This window comes from Sarcophilus harrisii, chromosome 4 (genome assembly GCF_902635505.1).
Source record: "Sarcophilus harrisii chromosome 4, mSarHar1.11, whole genome shotgun sequence".
Taxonomy (NCBI): domain Eukaryota; kingdom Metazoa; phylum Chordata; class Mammalia; order Dasyuromorphia; family Dasyuridae; genus Sarcophilus; species Sarcophilus harrisii.
This window is the reverse complement of record NC_045429.1, coordinates 218,127,095-218,153,932: the sequence shown is the minus strand read 5'-3', so window position 1 is coordinate 218,153,932 and position 26,838 is coordinate 218,127,095. Positions and strand designations below refer to the sequence as shown.

The 26,838-nt window shown below is 32.8% G+C and overlaps 1 protein-coding gene across 3 annotated transcripts in view; it reads right to left on the bottom strand.

Moving 5' to 3' along the window:
* Nucleotides 1-26,838, bottom strand: part of RNGTT (RNA guanylyltransferase and 5'-phosphatase) — a 368,631-nt gene that overhangs the window by 143,734 nt on the left and 198,059 nt on the right. For all 3 annotated transcript variants that reach the window (XM_031964539.1, XM_031964538.1, XM_031964537.1), the window contains one exon: nt 10,836-10,936. In XM_031964539.1, the coding sequence (XP_031820399.1) occupies nt 10,836-10,936 (101 nt within the window). The remainder of the gene's footprint in view (nt 1-10,835; nt 10,937-26,838) is intronic.

Here is a 26,838-nt window from a genome sequence, read left to right as displayed (position 1 = left end):
AATTGCCTATTTGTGTCTTCCCTCATTCAAAAGATTTATCTCCACCACCGTGTTTACCACAAACAGCTGCCACTCACTGCCCCTTCTGCCACTATTCAGTCTCCAAACTCCCAACACAGAATAATTTATCCTATACTCTCAGATGCATCTGATTCACGGTCCTTGATAGTCTAACATTGTCCCCAAGCATGAAGAAAAATATCATCTGCTCAGGATTTCATCTCCCAAAAACCATCACAGCAAGGCTCTAAAAACTTCCTCTGCCTGTAGAAATTCATATCCAAAAGCCAATTATACTAGAAAGGCAAATCTCCAAGGTGCTACCACCCAAGAATTCTAATTTTCAACTAGCCACTTAGCAATGTAGTTCTCTTTTCAACAACCATTATGAAACTATCCTGATAACAGAGGCCAGGAATTCAACATTGTCCAGAAGCTTGAGTTGCGCAGGAATTCTCCTCTTGTGCCACATGGGCAAACACTTAAAGGATCTCTCTGGGTGTTTTTTGGTGTATCTGGGGGGGGGGGGGGGGGGGGGGGGGGGGAGGGGGGGAGGGGGGGAACCACTACTAAAAAATTCTTACATTATCTCCCAGACACATGCCATCTGTGCTCTCAGAATCTCTTCATAATAAAGGGGGCACAAAAGACCAAAATGTGTAATGTTCTCTCAAATGCAATTATTCTCTGAGAGCAGATTTCTTGGGGGGACTTCTGGAGGCAGCCTTCGTTTCAGTTCAAAGTAATAATCACCTCAAATGCAGCCAGGTGTTAGAGTCCAGATCCTTTATTTTCTCTTTCAAATATTGTCTCCTTTCTTGGGCCCAGTTAGCTTTCTTAGAGCCCTATCTCTTTCCTGGGTTCCCGCCACTAGTCCTTTGCGCCTCTGCCATCTTCAGCCTCTAGCTCTCTCCGAATCCCCAGCCAGCACAAAGGTGGAATATGGAATGAATCTGACTCCACCTTCAAGAGTGGGCTTGTCTCTTAGACTTTTGAATCTTCTGGACTGAATCTGGCTTCTGAATCTCCCAGAGTCCATCCTGATTGAGGCTCCTAGCTTATATATGCTCTCTTAAAGGTGTGAACTCTAATAAAGTACTAAGTTCATTAGTGAACTAGAGAACTGTTGTTATGCCGCAGTTCTCTTTAACTGTTCTGACTTGGTTTCCCTGAACTAGTTTCCTTTGTCTCAGTTTCCTTAACTGTTCTGTCAAATCCCCTTAGTCGTAAAAACCCACTCTGGTCCATTAAGACTGGGAACCGTTTACTCTAAGGTTATAAATTGCTAGCAAGATAAACAAGAAGAGCAGACCTCTGTTCTCAAGAATTTACAATATCTCTCTAAAATATTCCAAGATACCTCACTGACATCTTTATCTCTGGGTATTCAGACATACTGTCTCTGGGCTTTTAGGATTTATGGTCTCCCCCCAACTTGACAGAAACTTTGGCGCGTTTTTTGGTTCTTTGTCTTCAGAGAATATTTAAGAGGTTGGCTTTCTCTTATTCATTGCTGGAGGCTGGCTGCTAGATGCAGCATGCTGGATTCTTTGAGATGACAGTCTCCCCAGCCCTGGGACCAATATGGATTCCTTGGTCCCAGTATATCTCTATCTGACTGGATAATTTGAGACGAGAGTCCTGTACAGTCAATTATACTCTCCAATTAATAAACTATTGAAAACTCTCTAATCTCTCTCCTGCCTCGGTTTCTCCGGCATTACACTGTTAAGTACCATGCTAATTAGATAATTATTGTCTCTATCAATTCCACTGACTTAGCACCTTGTAAGATTTCTAACAAAAAGGAATCCTTTTTATAGGCCAGTGCAAAGTTGTGGTTTCTTTTCAGTCTATATTTTACCAACTCATACCAGAGATCACTCCATCAATGAAACCAGTCTTCAGGGGTGTGTCAATGAGTATGTCCATATCCTTCATGTGAAAATGTTGTTGTTCATTCGTTCAGTAGTATTCAACTTTTTGTGACCCTCATTGACCACAGAATGACCATAAAAAGGCCCATTTTCCCTTTACTATCTCCTAAAGTATGTCCAGCTTCATGTTCACTGCTTCCATGACACTATCTATTCATCTTATCATCTACCATCACCTTCCTTTATTTTTAATCTTTCCCAACATCAGGGTCTATCCCAATGAATCTGTCTTTTCATCATGTGGCAAAGTTATTTAAGTTTCAGCTTCAATATTTATCCTTCCATTGAGTAGTCTGAATTTTCTTTAAATATTGACTGATTTGATCTCTTTGCTGTCCAAGTCTTCCCTAGCACTACAATTCAAAAGTATAGATTCTGTCTTACTCAAATTTCCTTAGAATACAACTCTAATAGCCATACAATACTACTAGAAAAAACACATATTTGACTATACACATCTTTTGTCAGCAAGGTAATGACTCTGCTTTTCATTATGTTGTCCACATTTCCCATGGTTTTTGTTCCAAAGAGCAAGAGTCTTTTAATTTCATAGCTGCAACTGTCATCTTCTGTGACTTTCGAGCTCAAGATCATAAAATCTGACGCTGTTCCATTTCTTCTCCCCTATTTGCCAGAAAGTAATAGAACGAGTTATTATGATCTTAGTTTTGTTTTTAATGTTAAGCTTCAAGCTTACCAGCCTGTAAATTCATCAAGTTGATCAAGAAGTTCTCTTAATCTTCTTTATATATATATCTCCTAATAAACCCAGCATAGAGATTTGAAAGGTGGTCTTCAAAACGCTTCTTTTAGAAACTTTTTAAAACTGGAAATAAGTGATACATATTTGTAATCACTACTGCTGATGAGGCTCAAAGGTTGACAGATTTGGGTAAATAATAGTTGTAGTAGAGATAAAAGGATTTGTATTGTCAGACAGTACTCATAATGTCTGGCACTAATATGGTGAGGTTTCCAGAAGCAGAAAGCCACCAGAGAACCTAAGAAGGGGCTAAAGAGGCCTACTTGGGAAAAACCTAGCAAGTTCCACACTGATGAGTTTTGGAATTGGACTCACTGTTGTACTTTTAAATTTATGTTAGCTAAGGATAACTAGTCTCAAAAAACAAAAACAAAAACAAACCCAAATACAAATACAAAACAAAAACCTTGTCATTTTATTAACAAGGGGAAAAAAAATAATAACTGCAAATGCTCTTGATGGGGGTGAACCCTGAAACTGTCCCCTCTGATATGTAAAAGAAGGGAGATTCGGAATCTCAAGACTCTGAAAAGTCTGGGAAAGCTTATGTTCCCAGAGAAGTTAAGTGGCTTCATTCAATTGGAGATCTTGGTCAAATCACTCTCCATTGATCTTTCCGGGGTAGCCTGATCTTTCAGGAAATTCCAGCCTCTGGGAAAAAGCCTTCAAAATGATTTTATTCAGTTGGAGAACTGGGTCCATTAAGTGGCTTGAAACTCCAAGATAAGTAGCTAGGCCTTGAGGCGTTGACTCTCTTTTCAACTGGAACCAAGCCTCAGACTGCCAATAAAAAGACAATTTTGAATCCCAAATCTCTGCAGAAGTCCGAAGTAAGATTATGCTTTGCCAAGGGATCTATCTTCTTGGCACAGCTGTCTACCAGGACTCTTGTCCACTGTAAAGACATTCTCTTCTCAGTGATAACCTTTGTTATTTCTCTGACAGGACTTCTTACCATTGAGGAGTCTGTCTTCCTGGCAAAGCTGGCTTCTCAGTGCCAATAAAAATCCATTTTGCCATTCAGACTTTTTCAGGTTCATGAATTCTTTCACATTGGACCTGCATCTCCAACCAGAGGGGATTTTCACATCAATTCTCTACCACTAGACCCACATCACTATGATTCTAAGTAATTCCACAATTCCCCCACATCCTTCTATATTAATATTGTGTCTGTTCTTTACTGATCTGTAAATGACAAGGTAGCATTTTAAATCTGTTCAAAAACTTTAAGTTCCTCACTTAAAAGTTTATAGTCTGATATAAACAAAAAACACTTTTTTCCTCTCCTCCTCCCCCAATTTTTTTTTTTTTTTTTTTTTTGGCGAGGCAATTAGGATTAAGTGACTTGCCCAAAGTCACACAGCTAGGAAGTGTTAAGTGTCAGAGGTCAAATTTGAACTCGGTTCTTCCTGACTTCAGGGCTGCTGCTTATCCACTGTACCACCTAGCTGCCCGCTCAGAGAACATTTCCTTCTTGAAATTAGGACTTAAAACTCCAGCTTGTAAGTATCTCAAATGTCTCACATATAAAAAGCAACAATACAATGCAGTAGGAAAGAGTCCACAATACGGAATCAGGAATCTTTTCTCTACAAAAGGGGTTTCTATTAAGGTTACTATTTGGGTAATTTTGATAACATCTTAAATCATTTAATCTAAGACTTAGTTTCATTATCTTTAAAATGGATATAATGCCTACAACAAATACCTCACAAAGCAGATAAGATCAAATGAGATAATGTAACATAAAGTACTTCATACTTTATAAGAACTATATAGATGTCAGATCTTGTTATCATCATATTAGGACCTCAATAAGTGTATATTGATTCATTGGTAAAAAGAAAAAAAAAAAACCTCTCAGAAAGCATATCAAAACATTAAGTGTTATGGCTACAGGGAATCTCTTAAAAATTTCAACTAACCAGCAGCTGCAACCAGAAATAAACCATTAGGAGTTGAAGGAAATTATGTATTTATCTTTACATCAAACATAGAAAGAAAAATAACCACCATTTAGTTAAATGACTTTCTAATACTAAGGGTTATCAGTGAAAGCATTACAACAAATGATCATCTAAATCATCCATTATTTTTTCTATCAGCCATAAGAACAGCACATACTTTGCCAAGGTTACATAAAAAACAAAAATCCCTATGAATAAATACCGACTCACTTGGTAAGGTCTGTTAATACCATGGTTTTTAACTTTATTTTTCTTCACATGAGCTTAGCAGTCCCTGAAAAGGTCAGATGAGAACATCTGCAGCATATTAAAATTACAAATAAAAAATTTAAATAATACCAAGAATTACTTGAGAGACAGTGACATCTTGTGGAAATTATGACCTTTCAAAATGAGTTTTTTAAATTGAAACCAATTTATACTGCCTTTCTTCATACTTTATCTACAAGGCTGTCAGTCTGGTCACAAGTTCCACAACAAATAATTAACACTTCAGAGAAACACATATACTATTTAAGGGAATAAAATCACTGCATTAAACTGCAGAGAACATATAAATAACTTATTGTAATACAATTTTATTAAAAACAAAGGCATTACGCTAAAATTATATTTCTGGTTTGTAAGATAGAGTGAAAAAGGATCTGAACTTACCTTTTTCTGTAGTGAAATAACAAGTAAAGTACTTTGAATCTAACAATACATAATTGCACACACACACCTTACGTACCACACATCATGCCTAGCACATTTTTTCCTATTCACTTCTGGATCTTAATATTTATTTCTGATGGGTTGTTTGAGACATAGGACGTGTATTTAGTGATGGGCTGCCTGACATAGAAGGTGAAAAGATGACAGGTCTTAAAAGGTAACTGCCACTTGAAGGCCAAGCAAAACAATAATAACTATAAAGAACTCAATTATAGCTTGCGTTCCTTCTGTTTATGAAAAGAATGGTAGATAATAACAAATTTATAATGTAGCAACTATTGTAAGAATAATTATATGAATTATAAGAATAAAAACCACTTATATTGAATTTTTTATTATAGAATATGTGTATTAGAGAGTAATGCCACTGTGAGCCATAAGAAGAAATAAGGAAATCCCATGACATGTAAGGATACAATCAAATGCCATAGTTAGATGTTATACCAGATTACAATTTAATAGCTCTCAAAACGTTTTTCATAACCAGATCACACTTATGCAAATATTTATTATAGCTACTTAGAATTAACATAAGCCATCTCAGCTCACTCAAAGCACTACATAAAAATATATTCAAACTCTGCATGGAAAAAATTTGTGTAAGACACAGTTCTCCCCATTTTTTAGAGCTTACAACCTTGTTGAGGAAGTACCACATGAAAAAATGCACACGATAGGGTAATAATAAGAAAGCACATAACCAAAAGCTTCTATTATTTATATGAATACCACATATTATGGAATCAATGTAGGGTGATGTTTCAGCATAGTACTGTGGAAAAAGAATATGATTTAAAATTTAAAAATTTGACTCTAAATACTAGTTCTTCTTAACTTGAGCAAGCCATTTAATCATTCTAGACCCCAGTTTCTTCAGGAGTGGTTGGACCAGATAAATGCTAAGTTTCCTTCAAGTTCCAAATCCTATCACTACAGTACAAGATGTATTTGGGAAGATGAAAAATAAAAGAGAAATGGTTATGGTTATGTTGTACATGAATTCATTTCCAAAACAATGGTACTTTTATGTTCAACTTTAAACTTTCTTACACACATAGCAGTCATCTCAAACTTAACATTCAGAACAGAATTCATTAACCTTCCACTAAACCCATCACTAATCAGAAATTCTCCATTTCTGTCAAGACCACCACCACTATAAACCCGACTCTTCATTCTTCTGTCTCTCCAATATCCAGTCACTTGATGTCATGTCAACTCTACCTGAATATCAATTCACTTGTTCACTCACAGAGGCAACATTAAGTAGAGAACTCCAGAACTTTTGTAGTACCTTCCTAATTGTCTTTTTATTTTCAATCCACACTCCAAAAAACCCCAAAATTGTTATTTTTAAAAATATATGTATAAAAGTGCCAGAAGCTCCAATAGAGGCATATCCTTAGTATAAAATACAAACTCCTCTGACTGGCATTTAAAATACTTCACAATCTAACTCCAACCTATCTTTCTAGACTGATTTCACATTATTCCCCACCCCTGCCCTCACATGCATTTTATATTCCAAGATAATCTAGCTTATTTTTTATTCCCTACACATGATTTACTATTTCTTGCCTCCTGTTCTTTTATATAGGGCTAGTCCTCATTTCTAGAATGCTCTTCTTCTCATCTCCACATCTTGCTTCCTTCAAGGCTCACTTTGATGTTACTTCCTACCCAGGGCTTTTCCTGATTGCCTCCATAACCCCTTATAAAAGATTTGTGCTTTCTCCACCTCTTACTTATTTTGTATATATTTTGCATTTATTTGCCTGTGAACCTGTTTTATCAAGTAAAGGCAAATCAACAAGTATTTATTAAGTACTTAGTATGTGCCAGGCACTGTACAAAGATATACTCAAAAAAATATATGTACTACACACACAATGAAATCAAAAACAGTCTAAGGGAGACAACACAAAAGCTACTATGAACAAACAAGATATATACAAAACAAATTGAAGACAATATCAGAAGGAAGGCACTAAGATTAAGGAGGACTAGGAATGACTTTTTGCAGAAAGGAGTGCTTTATTTGGTATCAGAAAGCAATCAGAAAGGCTAAGAGGCAGAGATAAGGACAGAGGGAGTTCCAGGCATCCCAAATGGTAACCACTGATACAATGAAAATAGCAGCAGATCTAAAATAAGAGTAGCAAGGTTCAAATCCTACCTCAGTCACTTACCAGCTCTGTGACCTTGACTCTAACTTCTCTGGTTCTTAGTTTCTTTGTCTCTAAAAGAAGGTTAAACTAGATGGCTTTTTAAAGTCCCTTCCAGTTTAAATATGTAATCCTATTATTCCATATAAACTATCCAAACCTAGAGACTAGTTCATTATTCCCTATACATCTCAAAGGCCTAGCATTGTTCCTTGAATAAAACAGGTATCAAATTCATACTCCTGCCATATATTAGGCATTTGAAAATTGTGATGAAAGCCAAGGTAATTTTTAATAGAAAGCCTTTTACTTAACATACACTTGGTCTTTCTCTCTCAAGTCTTTCCCCACTCCAGCCTATCCTCTATCAGCTGCCAGACTGATTTTCCAAAAGTCTGAGTGGACCATGCCATCCTCCTACCTTCTATAAGAAACTAACATCACTCAATAAATGCCTATTTCCTCCAGAATCAAATGAAAAAAAATCTACTGTTTAGCTTTAACACATTTCACAACCAGGCTTCTTCCGAACTTTCTTGTATTTTAGCACTTCATTTCCCATCATGCCATTACATTCCAATGACACTGGTCTTCTTGCTGTTCCTCACACATAGCACTTCCATTTCTTCAAACTTGAAATGCTCTCCTTCCTCACCTCTGCTTCTTAGTTTCCCTGGCTTCTTTCCAGTGTATACACCCACAACTACACGCATATTTTGGATGTCCATAGTTCTTTTTATGTAGACTTCCCAATTAGATTTTGTGAGGTATCTGAGGATTGGAGCTGTTCTGTCTTTGTAACTCTAGCCCATAGAACAGTGAACAGCATATGGTACTTGTTTAATAAATGAATGTTTACTGACGGAACACTTAAAGTGAAATTCTATGGAAAATTTTGACAGACCTAGAATTTTTTTTTTCCCTTTAAGAAGTTGTTGTTTGGTGGTCTATTTAAAATTAATTAATGCTATTAGTTTACTTTGTCCCATTGTAATCAGTCTATAACATCCTTAAGGCACACAACTTACATGACCTTAGTTTTGAATTATTACCAGAAACAGATTAAATAGAAAACAAACTGACTTCATATTTTAAAAGTTTGTTTTATTCACTTAGACTATCTGTACTTACTTGTAAATTCAAAATTATATAAATTGCAAAAATATATAGCAGGTACTGTCAATGTTTTATTTTTCAGAAATTATATCTTTAAATGAAAGAAAAAGAAATTCCAAATGTCAGCCTTTGAATTGTTAATAGGAAGCTAAGTATTCAATTTCATAGAAATGATTTTCCCACTTGTATTATATTTTAATCTAACAGGAATCTGATTCATAACCATTTTATCATAGCATTCAATAAGACTCAAAATTATCTACTGAAAAGCCCAAACAATATACTTTTTTAAAATTCCACCTATATTTTCTTTTTTTCCCCATGTTTTCATTTCTTTCTTTCTTTCCCTTTTTTTTTTTTTTTGGGGGGGGGGGGGGGGGCGCTGAGGCAACTGGAGTTAAGTGACTTGCCCAGGGTCACACAACTAGGAAGTGTTAAGTGTCTGAAGGGACTTCAGGGCTGGTGCTCTATCCACTGTGCAACCTAGGTGCCCCCAATTTTTTTATTTTCAAAGCATAAGCATGGATATTTTCATCACTGACGTTAACAAAACTTGTGTTCCAAATTTTCCCTTCTTTCCCTCCACCTCTTCTCTTAGATGGCAAGTAGTCCAATATATGTTAAACATGTTAAAATATATGTTAAATCCAATATATGTATACATATTTATATAATAATCTTGCTGCACACACAAAAAAATCAGATCAATAACTACCTATATTTTTTTAAAAAATGGTTTTTATATTATATCTTTCTTGGAACCCTATTTCATTCTTTGCTCAGTAGAAGCCTTTGGAAATACAATTAAGCAAACAAATGAACAAATTCTCTGGTTTTTAATATAGCTATTCTGAGTTAATTGGGTCATGTGACATGGCTTCTATATGACTATAAAGCATAGCTGTTTTTCTTTTATACTCTTTTGGATAGATATCTCTAAGATTTTAAATTTCTATTAAACACTAGGTTCATATTTACAGCAAAAATCTACCCATTTAATGAAAACCATTACATCATATATAATATTCTTTACCTATATAACATTATTTACTTGAAAAAAACAGACTGCTCATATAAAATGAAGACATAATTCATATTAAAGACATAATTTTCAAAAGTTGTATTCTTTATTACTGCCATAAACAGGAATTAAAACAAAATGACTATTTTGAATGTCTTATTAATATGTGTAACATCCATAATTCATTTCTAAAAACACCAAATATTAAAAGTTATATGTTCATAAATGATGTAACAGATTAAATAGCTAGGGTTATTTAATTTGCATTTTTAATGCAAATAGCTTGTTTAGACAAATTTAAAATATCAAAATTCAATGGTAACAGTATAAGAATAAGGTGATCAGAATGAAAAAATGGAGAAATGAATAGCATTTACTCTAGGTACAATCCAGGAAAAATTGCAAAGGTAAAAAAGGTGGAGAACTTGGTCTCATATTCTGAGGAAAATGGGTAGTCTCATTTCAAATCCATGGCAAATAAGGGCAAAGAAACAAATATTAGAATATAATCTATAAAGAACATGACTTTAGGTTCCTTGAAAGTCAATTAACTAAATTATATGCATGACATTTTAAAAGTTTAATAACTTTTTTAAAAAAGTGTTGCATAACTCAAAAGCCACTGATACAATTTAACAAGTTTTATTTTGGTTATTAAATCCTAAATTTTTGAATAAACCTTTGAAAAGGCAAAAGCAGATTATGTCTCGGAAACAATTACCCAAAAGCATTAGACAATCATAAATACAATTATTACAAAAGCAAAGATTGTCTAAACAGAAATTTTATAAAACATGAAATATTAAATATATATACACACATGCATATATATATATATATATATATATAAAGGAATTCTGCCAATAAAAATTAAATAGACTTTAAATATCTTATTGATTTCAATAAAAGTCCCATTTTTTTTTCTAATATGCCTCACATCCAAGATGGGTCTATACCTGGTGTAATTTTTCAAAATATAATATATGTATTACTTTTTCCTGAAAAAATAATCTAAATAAAAGAAAATAAAAGTATGTCATAGAGACCATATTGGTAGCCGTTTAAAAGAGATTTTAACTAGCAGATTGACAAAAGTTAGTTTAAAATATATTTTATTTAACATGACAATAGAGAAAAGAATGCACTTACCCTTCTCCTCCCATTCTTGTTATTTTTAGGCGAAAATCTACAGAATTCAGACTGGGAGGTTTCCATTTCAAAATATCATCACACCGACCAGGTTTGTATTTCTAAAGTAAATTTAAAAAAAAAAAAAAAAAAAAAAGAATGGTTGTAATTGGATCAAATATTTTCAGATCATAAAAAAAAAATCAACTCAAAGGTACCCACAAACTTATATATATTTTTTTGGCTGAGGCAGTTGGGATTAAGTGACTTGCCCAGGGTCACACACCTAAAAAGTATTAAGTATCTTGAGAGCAGATTTAACCTGATTTCAGGGCTGGTGCTCTATCCACTGCACCACCTAGCTGTTCCTCCCACAAACTATTTTTAAATATCTAGAAAAAATATTCCCAAATATCTTCCTTTGATACTGTTTATCGTATTTACTCAAGCAATAAAGGATCCAGAACATACTCCACAAACAAAATAGAAGAACTTAAGAATAAAAATGATCATCAAAAAGAAGCTGTGGTCAAAAGATGGGTACCTAGTAGTTCAATATTATTTGTTATTATTTTTTATACTCTTCAATTGAATTTGAGAAATTAAGATTATACATTTCTACTCTTGGCATTATCTTTGTTAAATGTTAAATTTAGTTAAATAGTGAAGCAGTTTAGAGTTTTTTCAGAGATTTCACAATAATCACCTGAACATGTGTTATTTCTCTTGATATTTCATTATATTTGTAAATATTTAATCAAAACAATTTTTAAATGCTTATCATGAAGTCTTCACAATGATATCACCATAATTCCACTTGAAGATTCAAAATATGTAAGCAATTTTTTCTGTAAGATGTGGCCCTAACTTTGAAAATTGTGATCATCATTACTTCCATCCACAGAACTACCAAATGAGTTTCAGTACTCAAAATATCAAAGGCAAATTAGATTTCAATAAGCTAGACTAATCAAAATACTTTCCCCTGATAAAACTAAAAATCTTTAATCTACCCTTTTAATTCCACCATATGTTTATTTATTCATACATTTACTCACTAAATCATGATGCATTCACACATTCAACATGTATTCTATGGCAAGAAGTTATTTGTTAAGTATTAAAACATTTTCACTAGCTCACTTTTTTTTATAATAGCCCTATAAAGGAGGTAGTAAACATTTGATTTCTATTTCACAGATGAGGAAAGGCTATGAGATTTTAAGTCACTAATTCATGATATTTTTATGTAGTGAATGAAATCTAAGATTTAAATTTTCTGCTTCTAGCTAAGCTTAATATTTTTTCTACTCTATCAGATGGTCCTTATACACTATGAGTTCACATTTACATAATACTTTGTAACATAACAAGCCTTATTTACACTGAGATAATCAGTGTCTTATAATCTCCATTTATAGATGAAGTAGAGTTTGAGAGATTGTGATCAGTTTACAGTGACAGAGTGAACAACAGAATCTAGATTTGATCTTGGTCTTCTTATTCCTCTTCCAGGATTATTTCTACTACCATTCTATTAAAAGAAGGAGGAGGAGAACAAAAACCACCAACTCATTTTGACTATTATAAATACTAAAATTAACCTCAAAGATCCTATGAAGGAAGGTGCTGTTTGAATCCAAAATGGAATTTTGTTTGTGGTGTAGGAAATGATGAGAATTGATTTAGAAAACCATAGAAAGACTGGGACTTATGAAGGAAGATTCTATTCACCTTTAAAGAAGCAGAAGACATGAGGAAATAAGCATAGTACAATTTTACGTGTGTGTGTGTGTGTGTGTGTGTGTGTATCCATGTTAAGGAACAGAAGACATGAGGAAATAAGCATAGTACAGTTTTACATATGTGTGTGTGTGTGTGTGTGTGTGTGTGTCTGTGTATCCATGTTAATTGTAGCCTTTTTAAGCATGTGGGACAAGGAAAAATAAGGTTAAAAAGTACCAAATCAGTTCCAATGGATCAGTAATGAACTGAACCAGCTATGCCCAGCGAAAGAACTCTGAGAGATGACTAAGAACCATTTCTTTGAATTCCCAATCCTTATATTTTTTTGCCCACCTGCATTTTTGATTTCCTTCACAGGCTAATTGTACAATATTTCAGAGTCCGATTCTTTATGTACAGCAAAATAACTGTTTGGTCATGTATACTTATTGTGTATCTAATTTATATTTTAATATATTTAACATCTACTGGTCATCCTGCCATCTGGGGGAGGGGTGAGGGTAAGGAGGGGAAAAACTGGAACAAGAAATTTGGCAATTGTCAATGCTGTAAAGTTACCCATACATATAAGCTGTAAATAAAAGGCTATTAAAATAAAAAATAAATAAATAAATAGAAGGTGGTTTAAAAAGTACACAGCAGAGAACAAAAGAAAACCAACAAGGAAGCAAAGAAAAGCTGGGCAGTTTTGAAAACCAAGTTTTCTTGAAATGGAAGTTTAATGTTTTATACTGAATTCTCTCTGTCCATAGCAATGTTTTTTTTTTCCTTTACACATTTTCTATTTAAATATAAAGCTTAAAAAAAATTGTCAATAAAAAAAAAAAAAAAGGGCTGGACTAGATTATGTAAGATCCCTTCAAGTTCTACATCTGTAATTCTTTGGTAAAATTTTTGCACTTAGAGCTACGATCCTTATTTCTTAACAATTAGCTTAAACCTACAGTAATGGATTTATATTAATAGTATCATAAAAAAGTTATTTATCAATTAACAACATATCCTCTAAACAAGACTGGAAATATATTTTCTACCTTATTTGTTAAAAAATAAGAGAATATTTGTGACAAATAATGAATAATAAAGTAAAATGATGCTTCATTATCACTATGAAGAAGTACAATTTATCAAAAATAACAAATCTATATGCTCTTGATTTTCACTGATCAAAAAAGCATATTAAAGTCATCTACATGAAATTAATTATATACCTCTGTTGTGGAATAAAGTTGATCAGAAATGCACAGAATGTTTATTTTTATGGATTTAGGATAACATAAAACCATGTTGTACTGGCATTTTGATAGGCTCATCAGGCACAAAAGCATCAGTATGGGTCAGTTTGCAATGTTGATTCCCTTTCTCTTCTATTCTACAAATTTTATGCTTATTTATACACTATTTTCTATTACAGGAACTTCTATTTCAGGCCCAGTGCTGGTACCATTACACCTAAATGAATACATTTACCATAAAGAAGCACAGATGAAATACATGACATCAGTAACTACAGAAAAAACAAATCAAAGCACAATTATTTTTAATCAAAATGTTCATTTAACAACCTTCTCCTTTTGAGCTCTATTTTTTATTTCCTTCTTCTGTTGATAGTGAATCAACAGCATTTCTTTTTAATATCATATTTAAAGAAAAAAATGCAATTTTTCACAATTATCCTTTCTCTGGATTCTGAATGTAATAAAAGCCTCAAGTTCTTATAAACAGGAATTTATGTTTATTTTTTTTTGTTTGTTTTCTTAAAATTGGATTAATACAAATAACAGAGTAAAATTAGTAGGCCAACATTTGCCATCAACTAGTAAGTATTACCTAATAAATGCCAGGTAGTATGATAGGTGTTTGTAAACATTAAGAAAATGTTACAAGAGTGGCAATGTGGCACAATGAATAGTGTTTGTTTTGATTTTCTAATGAGTTAACAAAAACAAAAACAAAACAAACAAACAAAAAAAGACAGGATCCCAAATCCTGCTTTATAACTGCTTGTTGAATGATCCCAGTCAAGTGACCCTTGCCTCTTGACACGTCTGGAAAATTTAGCTAGGTTGCCATAAGGTTTGATGGAGGTAATACATATTTGGAATACCAGTGAAAAATTATAGATACTTATGTTGGTTTAAGAAAAATGTTATTAAATAACATTTATCTGGTATAATGAGGAACGACAATTTTTTTTTTTTAGAAAAGTAGTTTTCTAGTTCATTCTGAAAATTTCAATTAAAATTGTTAAAAACTTAAAATTAAGTAAATATCTCAAAAATAATTCACAATTGCGTTGTTTAAAGATATGAAAACAAAATACATCAACAAAAAGTATTAACAAAATAAAACAAATTATTTTCAACCTTACATTCTATTATACCTGAGATTTTCACAACCTCCATTTTTGCCTAAGAAAAGTTTTGACCTAATCAACTATATAAATGGACAGCAGATCTTTAATATCACAAGAAAATAGCTACTACAAATACCAAAAAGACTAATTTCTGCTTTTAAGAGTACTGATGATACATTATAAATGATGCAGTTATAAATACATTATATAACTTTCTTGTCTTTATCTATCTAGGAAAGAAAAACTGGAAGCACAAAACTGTTAAAAATGAAATTATTAGAGAAATGGAAGTTAATGCAACTTTGAGATTCCATCTCCAAAGGATATCCAAAGGATAACAGAAAAGAGAAATGGCAAGTGTCAGAGGAGCTATGAGAAAGAAAGTAGGTTGAACTGTGAATGAACACAACCATTCTGGAAAGCAAACGAACAATTCCTAAAAAGTTACCAAAATCATATATCCTTTGATTTAATTATACCACTAATAGGCTCAAGCTCCCAAAAAAATGAAAGAGGAAAAGGACCTAAAAAATAATTTCCCGAGCACTTTTTTAAGGTAGAAAAAAAAAAAACAACTGGAAATTAAGAGGATATTCTATTCGAGTAACTAAACAATCGTAGTATGTGAATGTCATGGAATATTATTGTATTACAAGAAATGATGAGAAAAAACAATTTCAAAAGAAATTGAGAAGACTTTAATGAATTGGGGGAAAGCAAAATGATCAGAACTAGGGGAACATTTTATTTAGTAATAACAACTTTAGAGAGAAAAACAACTTTAAAAAACTTTAAAACCCTGATCAATGTAAAGATAAACTATGAGTTCAAAAGGATGAAGATTAAACAAGTCACTCTGAATCTGACAGAAAAATAATGAACTTTTAAAAAATGAAACATTTTCACATATGGTCAATGTGGAAATTCAGCTAGGTATCAAGGGTTTTACTATTTTTTATTTGCTCAAAAGAGGAAAAAAAGATTTATGTGGGGGGAGGAGGGAAGAGAATGAGAAGGGAGGGCAAACAGTAAGAGACAAAATGTACCCTCCAAAAAAACCTTATAACAAACAGTTTTTTAATGATAATGTCTTCATTTTTCTCCAGATTTATGAAGTAACAATAGAATTGTGTTATGTAATTTTCTGGGTAGTCATTATTCCAACAAAAATGTCTTTCAAACACTTTTACTGTATGTCTGCATGAAGCTGACCATTTAAAAATAAAATTGAAACTGGGCAAATTTTTAATCTGATTTTTTCATTCCTTGAGATAAGGATCTTTTCCTCAGAACAATTCACTAACTTTAACAACTTTCCTTCGATCTCAGTTTACAATTGTGGAAACAGATAGCTATTAAGTGGTCACAAATCTATTAAATATCGGAGACTGAGTCTGAACGTCAGTTCTTTCTAACTCCAAGCTCAGTACCCTACCCACTGTCATCTATCTGCCTTTCACTGAGAAAAATCGAATCTCAATGAGGTTGAATTATTTGTCAATGATCACAAAAGGCAGCTTGGGTTAGAGCTAGGACCTAAGACCAGAGCCATCTGAGTCCAGTGTCCAGCTATAACACTGGTGATTTTATCTCTTGGACCATTCTGAATTCTGGCTACTAACTACAAATATAGGTTGTTGCCTCTCTTTTACTCTATATTTCAGGGTTTTGCATTTTTTAATACCAACTGAACTTTTCCTATTACCATGAAAGTGACTAACCTATAAAGAACTGCTTTTTTCCCCCCCTTTCCCTCCTCTCTGGTTGTTTTATGAGTCTCTCTACTTAGCGTCAGGCCACTGTAGCTGCTTAGAATTTCATGAACTCTACAGTTACTGAGTCCTAGTTGGTTGCTGAATAGAAAGGATAGGCTATGTATTTATTGCACTAGATTTTCAATTACCCCGATTAGAGGAATGAGCAGCAAAGGACAAAATAAACAACTTTCTGGAAAATCAGCTAGTAGAGCAATGGTCTACCCTCCCCCCTTTACTAAATAGATCTGAAGATAAAAGAGGTTAAAACAATGATTTCAAGAATGTGAAGGATTCCCTAACGTGAAAACTCTCTTCACCAAAGAAGATCATCAATTGGTAGTCTTATGAGTCTGTCTGAGGGCACTAAAATATTATCAGATTAGATACTGGCCCAAGGCCAGTTATCATAGGAGGTCCCAGAAGCAGGTAATAAACGCAGGACTTCTTGATTCCAAGACATATCTTCTATCCACTAATCCATGATGTCTCTATGTCTCTCTGTCTGTGTCTCTTTCTCTTTACAAATTAGGTTAAGAATATTATTTTTTAAAAGCAACTGAGAAGATGATAGTAACTACTGATAAATATAGCTAATTCTTCAAATGCACAGAAATCATAAAATTACAAATGTATTTTGAGACAATAAAATATAAAAAAGTAATAGGTTTTCATAGATGATTTATCAACAGTAGAACACATCTTCAATTATATAAATGACTGAAATGTAAAGAAAATGTAAAGTAACTGCTAGTTACTAGATGATGATTTAAAAAAAAAATTTGATTTCTCCTTAAAGGTTTTCCTTCACAACAGGGAGAGAAGGGTCCTACAAATTATGGTACCAGGGCTGAATCCAGCATATTCATCTGTTTCTGTATTCCAGTAATTTAATTATGTGGGGTTGTTTTGTTGTTTATTTTTACATTTTTAAATGCAATATTAACTTTGTTATAAAATGTAATAAAATTAATTTAAATTGAGGTGATAAGCAACAACTATTGGACAAACTGCAAATTTACAATTGACTCATGAATCCAAAACTGATTAACAGGAAGAAAGCACTTTAAGATTCACATTTAAGATGTTATGCAGCATTCTCAATACACTAAAATACAGCAAAGAGAGAGAAACAGATTTAAAGTTGAAGTAAAAATTATTGATCAATTATCACTTGTCCTATCTAATGTATCTTCTCTGAAAAGATATAATCACAAAATTTAAATAATGAGAAAAATGTTAAAAATGAAAACAAAAACCATATGAACCAATATCAATCTTTCAGCTAGCATAAAAATCTAAAGAAAATATTATTACTGTAATGGTTCATAGACCTCCTTTTCTCTAAATACAGGAAGACAATTGATTTAACTCTTTAATATAAAGATATCATAATTCTGTGCTTCAAAGGATTAATTTTATAATAAAAATATCAATTTTTTCAAAAAATTAGTTTTTAGTATACCAATTGAAATGTCGTTAGATAGAAATGCTCGTTTTCATTCTAATTTTTTGAAGCAATTTGCTCTGAAAGAAAACCACAATATTGATGTTAGTTCCATACAAATTTACTTTTAATACTGAATTAAATTCACCATTAAATTGAATTAAATATACCATAACACACAAGTGAGGTCTTTGAAACTTTAACATTCCTGAAAGTCACCAAAATCAGTATTATTTGTTATATGATCCTCAAAACATATTTATATTGATATTTTTATCTTTTTATTCATTCAAGTGAATTTTATACATTCCTATAAAATATGCTATCAATAAAGAGACTTAGCACACCATATGAAAATTAGTATCTTAAGCCTTTTAAAAATAAATATTTATGAGTCTTCAGATTTGAAATATAGACTCGATGAACTATAAACAAGAGGACAAACATTTTTTTAAGATCCATGTTCAATGTATAATTATAGAGTAATGAGTTTTAATTACATTAAATTCACCATCATGTAGCTAGATTAAAATAATTGCCACAGCTATATTTAACACACACTCTCACTCTGTCCATTTCTGTCCCCTCTCTCTTAGTTCTTTAAGAATTAATCTGGTTATACCAAGTAAAGTTTCAATTTCAAAACTCCAGTGGGGGAAGGACAAATGACTGACAACTATTATCAATGTATTATCATATGAGCTATTCATTTCCATCTGATAATAAAATAATGCAGTCAGATGACAAGGAGAAAAGAACCAGAGAAATTATAAGAAGATTGATGAACATTTTATAAATTATGTTTCAGATCACCCTGGAATGAATAAATGCAAAGCATAGGTCTTTAAAAGAAGTGAGAATGCTTATGTGAAGATAATATTCAGGAAAAATGTGTAAGAATAACCTTGCTAAGAATGAAAAACAACTAAGTCACAAAATCTACTATATTAAGGGGATGAAGCCAAGATGGCAAAGTAGAAAGCAGGAACACATCAGAATTCTACTAAATTCCTGTCCAAAAGTATTTTAAACAACATTTTCTTGTCAATTTTTGGAGTTGTAGAACCAACAAAAAGTTAAATGAAACAATTTTCCACACCAAGAAAACTTGAGAGATCAATAAGAAAGGTCTACCCCACCCACCTGGTGGCTGGCCTGAAGTGAAATTAAGGCTGCTCTGCTGTGCCAGCAGCAGCCTTGTGAGAGGCCGCATCAAGAGTATCACTAGCTTCAGGAGTTCTCAACACACAGATGTTAAAAGAGTTGGAAAACTAAGGAGAAAAAAAGTGCAGGGGCCTATCTCTTAGTAGTGGATTAAGGATCTAATTTGAATTGGATCTTAACTAGTACCAGGTCACAGTCCCAAGACAAAGAGGAGCATTATGCCACAGCAGGGGAACAGAGTCGCTGATCACTGTTTCAAAACAGAGAAAAGTGGTTGTGGTCACTCACAAGTAAGGATCTTAGTCTCAATTCCAAGACAGAAAGCAGCATAGTAGCTGCAGGAGAGTAGGGGATTTGGTCACATTCTAGGGGCAACAAAGGATACAAGAATTGTGGCTAGAGGTAATTGGAGTCTGTTCCTGGATAAAGACCAGAGCACAAAGCAAGAGAGCAGTGCTACACTTTTCCTTAGTTCCAAACCACCTTAAAAACACATAAAGCCTAAATGCTAAAAGAATTAGCTCGGAAAAGAGAAACAAAAAATATAAAGCTTGAAACAATAACATCCTGGGAGCATAGCCCAACTTTAACATACAGTTCAAAGTCAAGAAATAGGGGGTAGAAAAATAAGGAAACAACAAAAAAGAACTTGAGCCTGAAGTTACTATGGTGACAACAATATCAAAATAGCTACAAAGCCTCAAAAGAAAAAAGAAAAAACAGAATTGAATACAAAATCAAAAAGAATTCCTAGAAGAGCTTAAAATGGAATTTAAAAATCAAATGAGATAGAAGGAAAAAAAATGAAGGGGGGAAAGGAGGAAGAGATGCAACAAATTTATGAAAAAGTAAATGGCTTTGTAAAAGAGGCACAAAAAATGCTGAGGAAAATAACACCTTAAAACACTGAAATGGTAAAGGAGAGAGAAAATCTGACAGAAAAAAATAAATCCTTAAAAGTCAGGATTGGGATAACTGGAAGCTAATGATTGAATGAGACCTCAAGAAATAATAATTTTTTAAAAAGTCAAAATCCTGTTCAAAATTGTAATAGGCAGTTGGTTGGAGATATAATGCTGGATGTCAGCAAAGAGATTAAGACTATCTATCTATACATTCACACACACATACAGATACATACACACACATATATATGTGTATTTTGAAATTAATAGTATATAATAAGTGATTACATGGAAGTTGATGAGATTACCATGTATGGGTATGGAATAAAAATGAATCCAGGACAGAGTCTTGGAGGACCACATCTAATTGCAACGTCTTGGATAAAGACCTGACAAAGGGGAAGGAGGATTATCAGATAGGAGGAACCAGGATAGAATATAACAGAAACCTAGAGAAAAAGACGATGAAGAAGAAAATGATGATTGACAGTGTCAAAAGCTATAGAATGATCAAAAAGAATGTAGAAAAAAGACCAATGCATTTAGCAATTAAAATACTATCAGGGCAGCTAGACAGGCAGTAAATACAGCACTGGCTCCAACGTCAAGAAAATATGAGTTTAAATCCAGCTTCAGACACTTGATATTTGGCTGTGTGATCATGAGCAAGTCACTTAACCCTGAATGCCTCCACCGGGTCCCCTCCTACCCCCAAAAAGCTATTATTTTGTCAGTTTAAGAGAGCAGTTTTGACTCACGAGATCAGAAGCAGCTCTGTAAAGAGCTAAAAAGAAAATAAGAGGAAAATAATTGAAGACATCTGTAATTTGACTTCTTAAAGGAGGTAGCCCAAAGGGAATTAGAAAAACAAGTGGGGGGGATGAATTGAAAGAATATTTGTTTGAGTCAAGGTCATACATTAAGCAGAACAAGAATTCAACTCCATATTCTGATTTCAAATATAGCACTTTATTTGCTAAAATGCAGGTGCTACACAATATCTCTTGAATACATTCTAAATCTCAAAACCTAAGAATACAGCCATTCATCATGCATGCATTAGCATTTTCAAATCAATACTAGCCCATCTTATAAACTCTATACAGTTTCATGTTTTTCCTTTATGTAACAGTAGAAAAATTGCCAATCAACAAACACCGTAAATAATTTACTGTATTCCAGTTATTATTCTAAATGCTAGAGATTTTTAAAGTGTCAGAAGAGTGAAGGGAGAGAAATATTTCATATCCTTAAATTAGCTTATGTTACAATTGGAGTAATGAAATATACATAATCAAGTGCATATATTTGCAGGGAACATGGGAAATAATATTAGAAGTGAAGGCATTCTGAAGACATTCAAGCATTATTCACTTTGGAAGTTGATGAGATTACCATGTATGGGTATGGAATAAAAATGAGTCTAGAACAGAGTCTTAGAGGACAACCACATCAAGTCTTGGATAAAGACCTGACAAAGGGGAAGGAGGAATTATCAGATAGGAGGAACCAGGATAGAATATAACAGAAACCTAGAGAAAAAGATGATGAAGAAAATGATGATTGACAAAAAGATGATGAAGAAAATGATGACTGACAGCGTCAAAAACTATAGAAGATCAAGAAGAATGTACAAAAAGACCAGTTGAGATGATATTACTTTCTCTTTACAGCTGAGCTGATTATAATAAGTTGAATATATGCCACTCACAAGTATTAGTACTATGAAGTATAATCTTCATAGGAAAAAATTTCTTAGCAAAAAAGGACATTCACATGAAAGGATAAGTGACAAGTAACATAATATTTTAATTATTATAAAGGCCCAGAAATGTAGTTCATAGTAATGAATTTATATATATATATATATATATATATATATATATATATATAAGAACATATAATTTATTATCACTTGCTAGGGGCTTTCCTGTTATTAGTTTTATTGATTTTAATGGGACTACATTACAAAATATTATATAAATATATATATATATATATATATATATGTGTGTGTGTGTGTGTGTACATACATACACACACACACACACACACACACACACACACACACACACAAATTTACCATACTAAAACTGGTACAGAAAACTGAATAAATTTAAAATACAATATAAATTCAAAGAAAACAGATGTAGTAGAGATAAGAAGGAGAAATGTGGCAGTAAATACAAAGTGCAAGAATAGAAAAAGTGCTCAATATGATACTGGAAAACTTTGTCACAGCAAGACATGGAATAGGTTCTTGAATTCATCAGACATCCAGGCTATGGTCCACGTTCAAGATAAGAAAAGTAAAAACTATTACAGCCTAGTGAATGAAAACTAGTACAGTCCAGTTGACTAGTTCTAGAATAATTTGCAAGAACAATATGAAACACAAGATTATTGAAATACAAATTGACTGCATAAACCAAGGTCCATATGTGCAACTAGGAAAGCACTCTCCTGTCCTGTACTGAGGTCAATGTAGAATTTACTAAATCAAAAGGCATAAAATAAGAAAGTTTCATATGGTTTCCTGCTTTAATGAACTATACCAAAAAAATTTAGTAAGATAAAATACAGGATCTGTAATTGTGTAGTTAATCATTTTTAAAGCTATAAAGTTTTGGAACGTATTGTTATTATTATAAGGAATTGCCAATAAGGAAATCTATGTATAATGTTAAGAAATGAATATGATATCATAGTATGCAAATTAGCCACTTTGATATGTCCCTGGTGAATTTCATAAATACAAAACAAACTAGGTTCTTACAGAGAAAAAAAGAAATGGGCAGGGGGAACAAACAAACATACAGAGGAGAAACAGAAAAAAGAAATAACAAACGATTTTACATGAAACTGCAAATGTCTGACAGTTTTAGCTTTTAAAAATATTATATAATAAATGCAAAAAAATACACACATTTAAAATTTATCCTGCTTCTCTGTGATGCTTTCTGGCCTTCCTTATACTCTCTGTAGGGAATTTCTTTAAAAAGCACTGATAACTCTTATTTTTTCCCCTGTTCCTTATTCTAATATCTTTTTCTTCTGACTCAAGAAAATCTAAAAGAAACACTTAGAAAAAATACACACAATAAAGCAAAATAAGTAAAAAAATCCCATATTGGTCATCTCCAAAAATGTATGTCTCATTTATTATCCCATATCCAACATTTCTTTATTGGGAGATGAGTAACATGCTTCCTCATCAGGCCTCTGGAATGATGTTAGTTAAGAAATAGATTTCTCAATCATTTCAGAGTTTTCTCTAAAATGTTTTCATATAATTGCTCTCCCTATACTAGTTACTTCATACTGCAGACTCAAAAGTATTCACAGATTTTTCTGACATCATCCTTTTATCATTTCTTATGGTGCCATAATATTCCATTACATTCTTCTACCATAATTTGTTTAGCTATTTACCAATAAATGGGTACCAACATTAGTTTTAAAAAAAAAACACAAAAAAAACAGAAAGAGCTGTTATGAATATTTTGGACCATATGGGCCCTTTTCCTCTTTTTGGAAACAAGGCCTAGAAAAAGTGTGTCTAGAAGAGGGAGAGAAAAATTAAGTGACTTTTTGAGTTCTAGTTCCAAAATGTCTTCCTAATGGCAATGCCAATTTACAAGTCCACCAACAATGAATAACTGAACCTTTTTTCCCCCTGTATCTACTCCAACAATAGTAATTTTCTTTGTTATCTTTACTAATCTGATAAGTCTTTAGAACTACTTTAATGTACATTTCTCTCATAGAACTTAGAGCATTTCATCCATATGGCTCAATAACTAGAATTTCTTCCTTCAAGAATTACTTTTTTTTAAAAAAACCATTTATCTACTAGATAATAATTGCTGCTCTTAAAGCTTTTAAATCAATTCTTTATATAGCTTAGATAAGAATCTTTAATTAGAAAAACTTGTTATAAAGACTTCCCCTACTTGTTGGTTTCCCTCCAAATTTAACTTTTTGTTTACATAAAACTAAAGAGTTTTTGAAGTTGTTTACTTTACCTTCTGTAACTTACTTAACTGTCATTTATTCATGAACTTTTAATTATCCAGATTTACAAATAATGCTTTCTTTTTTGTTCCCCTAATTTGAGAGCCAGTACAGGAAATGAGAGCTAACATGAAATCAGGAAAACCTGAATTCAAATCTTGCCTCAGTTACTTAATAGCTAAGTTAACTTGGACAATTCATTTAACTCTGCATCAGTTTCCTCATCTGTAAAATAATATCTAAGTGCGATAATAACAATCTCTATATCCCTGGGTTGTTATAAGGATCCAATGAGGTAATAATTTTAAACTGCCTAGCAAACTTAAGGCATTATATAAATGCTAATCAATAGTAATTTATTTGCTTATATTGTGGTATCTAAGTCAGATCGATTTGCAGTTTATCATTGTTTATGATATAACTAATTTCAGTCAGACTGTTTTCCAATTATATCAGATAGTTCTTTACTAGGGTAAATATGTGGTTTGGGGGTTTATTGAGCACTTTGCTACTGTGTTGCATACCTATATCTCAACCTACTTCTTAAGCAGAAGAGCCAAACATTTCTCGTGATAACTGATCTGTAGTTTTAGCAATAGTCTTTTTAACAGGTCTTGCTGTTTTTACTTTCTCCTTTCTCTAAACAATCTCAAATCACTAAATGTAAGAAAAAAGGATTCATTAGTGAAATGAGCAGAACCAGGAGAGATCATTGTACACAGCAACATCAATATTATACAACAATCAATTCTGATGAACATGACTTTCAAACAATGAGATGACTGACGCCAGTTCCAATGATCTTGTGATGAATAGAGCCATCTACAGCCAGGGAGAGGATTATGGGAATTGAATGGGGATCACAACATAATATTCTCAATTTTTTGGATGTTTGCTTCCATTTTGTTTTCTTACTCATTTTCTTTCTTGATCTGATTTTTCTTGTGCAACAAGAGAATTGTATAAATATGTTTACACATATTGGATTTAACATATATTTTAACATGTATACAAAAAAAAAAAAAAAGAATTCATTACAAGATAATGGTCTACTTGAAGGTTTCAGGTGAAGCATTTTATGGGTCTGTAGTTGGCCCTGTGCTGTTTAATGATTTTATAATAATTTGGATAAAGATATATTAATCACAATAATCAATTTTGCAAATAATTAAAAGTAATTGAAAGTATAGGTAAGGCAATTGAAGAAAACTCAAAAAACCTAAAAACAATGTGACTGGCTATAACATTAGGCCAAAAACATTTAGAAGAAATTTAATAAAGATATAAGGGTGTAAATATGGTTGAAATGATTGTCCATGTATAGATTGTTGTCGTCTTGGGGAGGAGGGAGGTAAGAGAGGAAGGGAGGGAAGGAGGAAGAAAAAAATTTGTAACTCAAAAATCTTATAAAAATGAATGCTGAAAACTGTTAAGATACATGTAATTTAAAAAATAATACCATTGAATTTTTTTAAAAAAATAAAATAAAAATTCAAAAGAATACCATTGAAATTTTTTAAAAAATAAAAGAAAAATTCACAATAAGTGAAAATTTTTGGCTAGTTTTTTTCTAAATTTTCGGCTAGTTTTTTTCTAAATTTTCATCGTTTTTGACTTCTCTGCATTTTTTCACACTATTGATCACTCCCCTAAGTTTTCCTGACTCAAAACTTTCCTGGTTCTCCTTCTTCCTATCTGACCACTTCTCTGTCTCCTTTTTCTGTTTACCCAGGTCACACTTGCTAATCATGAGTATTCCAAGGAGCTGTGTCTTAGGCTATGTTCTTTTTTAGCTTCATACTATTTCATTTTATGAATTCATCAGCTACCATGGATTCACTATTCAATGATCTTATCTATACTGATGATCTTCAAACATATTTATCAACTCTAGCCTCTCTACTAGCTTTAGTCTGATTTCTCCAACTACATGTTGGAAATCTTAAACTGGATATCATAGTTCAATATGTCCAAAACTGAACTCATTATCTTTTCTACCAAACCCCCACCCCTTCCAAAGTTCCTTATTACTATACAGGGTACTACCATTCTCCAAGCAACCTAAGCTCACTACCTGGGTGCTATCCTTAACTCCTCCTTCTCTCTCAACACACTATCAACCTTACCTTCTTAAAAATCTTTCCATACATCCCCTTTTCTTCTCTAACATTGTTACCAGCCTGATACAAATTCTCATCACCTTAACTGAACTACTGCTGATTAGTCTCCCTACTATTAGCCTTTTCCCATTTCAGTACACCCTCCACTCAGTTTTCAAAGTAACCTTCCTAAAGTACTGGTCTAATTATATTATCACCACTAGTTGTGTCCAATAAGTTCCTATCACTTTTATAATCAAACATAAAATCTTTTGTCATTCAAAGCTCTTCATAACATCTCCATCTCACATTTCCAATCTTCTTATACCTAACATTCTCCCTCCCCCCCCCCCCCCCCCGAGGCAATTGGGGTTAAGTGACTTGCCCAGGGTCACACACCTAGGAAATGTTAAGTGTCTAAAGCCAGATTTGAACTCAAGTCCTCCTGACTTCGGGAGTGGTGCTCTATTATACACTGAACCACCTAGCTGCCCCATTAGACCTAACATTCTTGCTATACTCTGTGATCTAGTCACAAT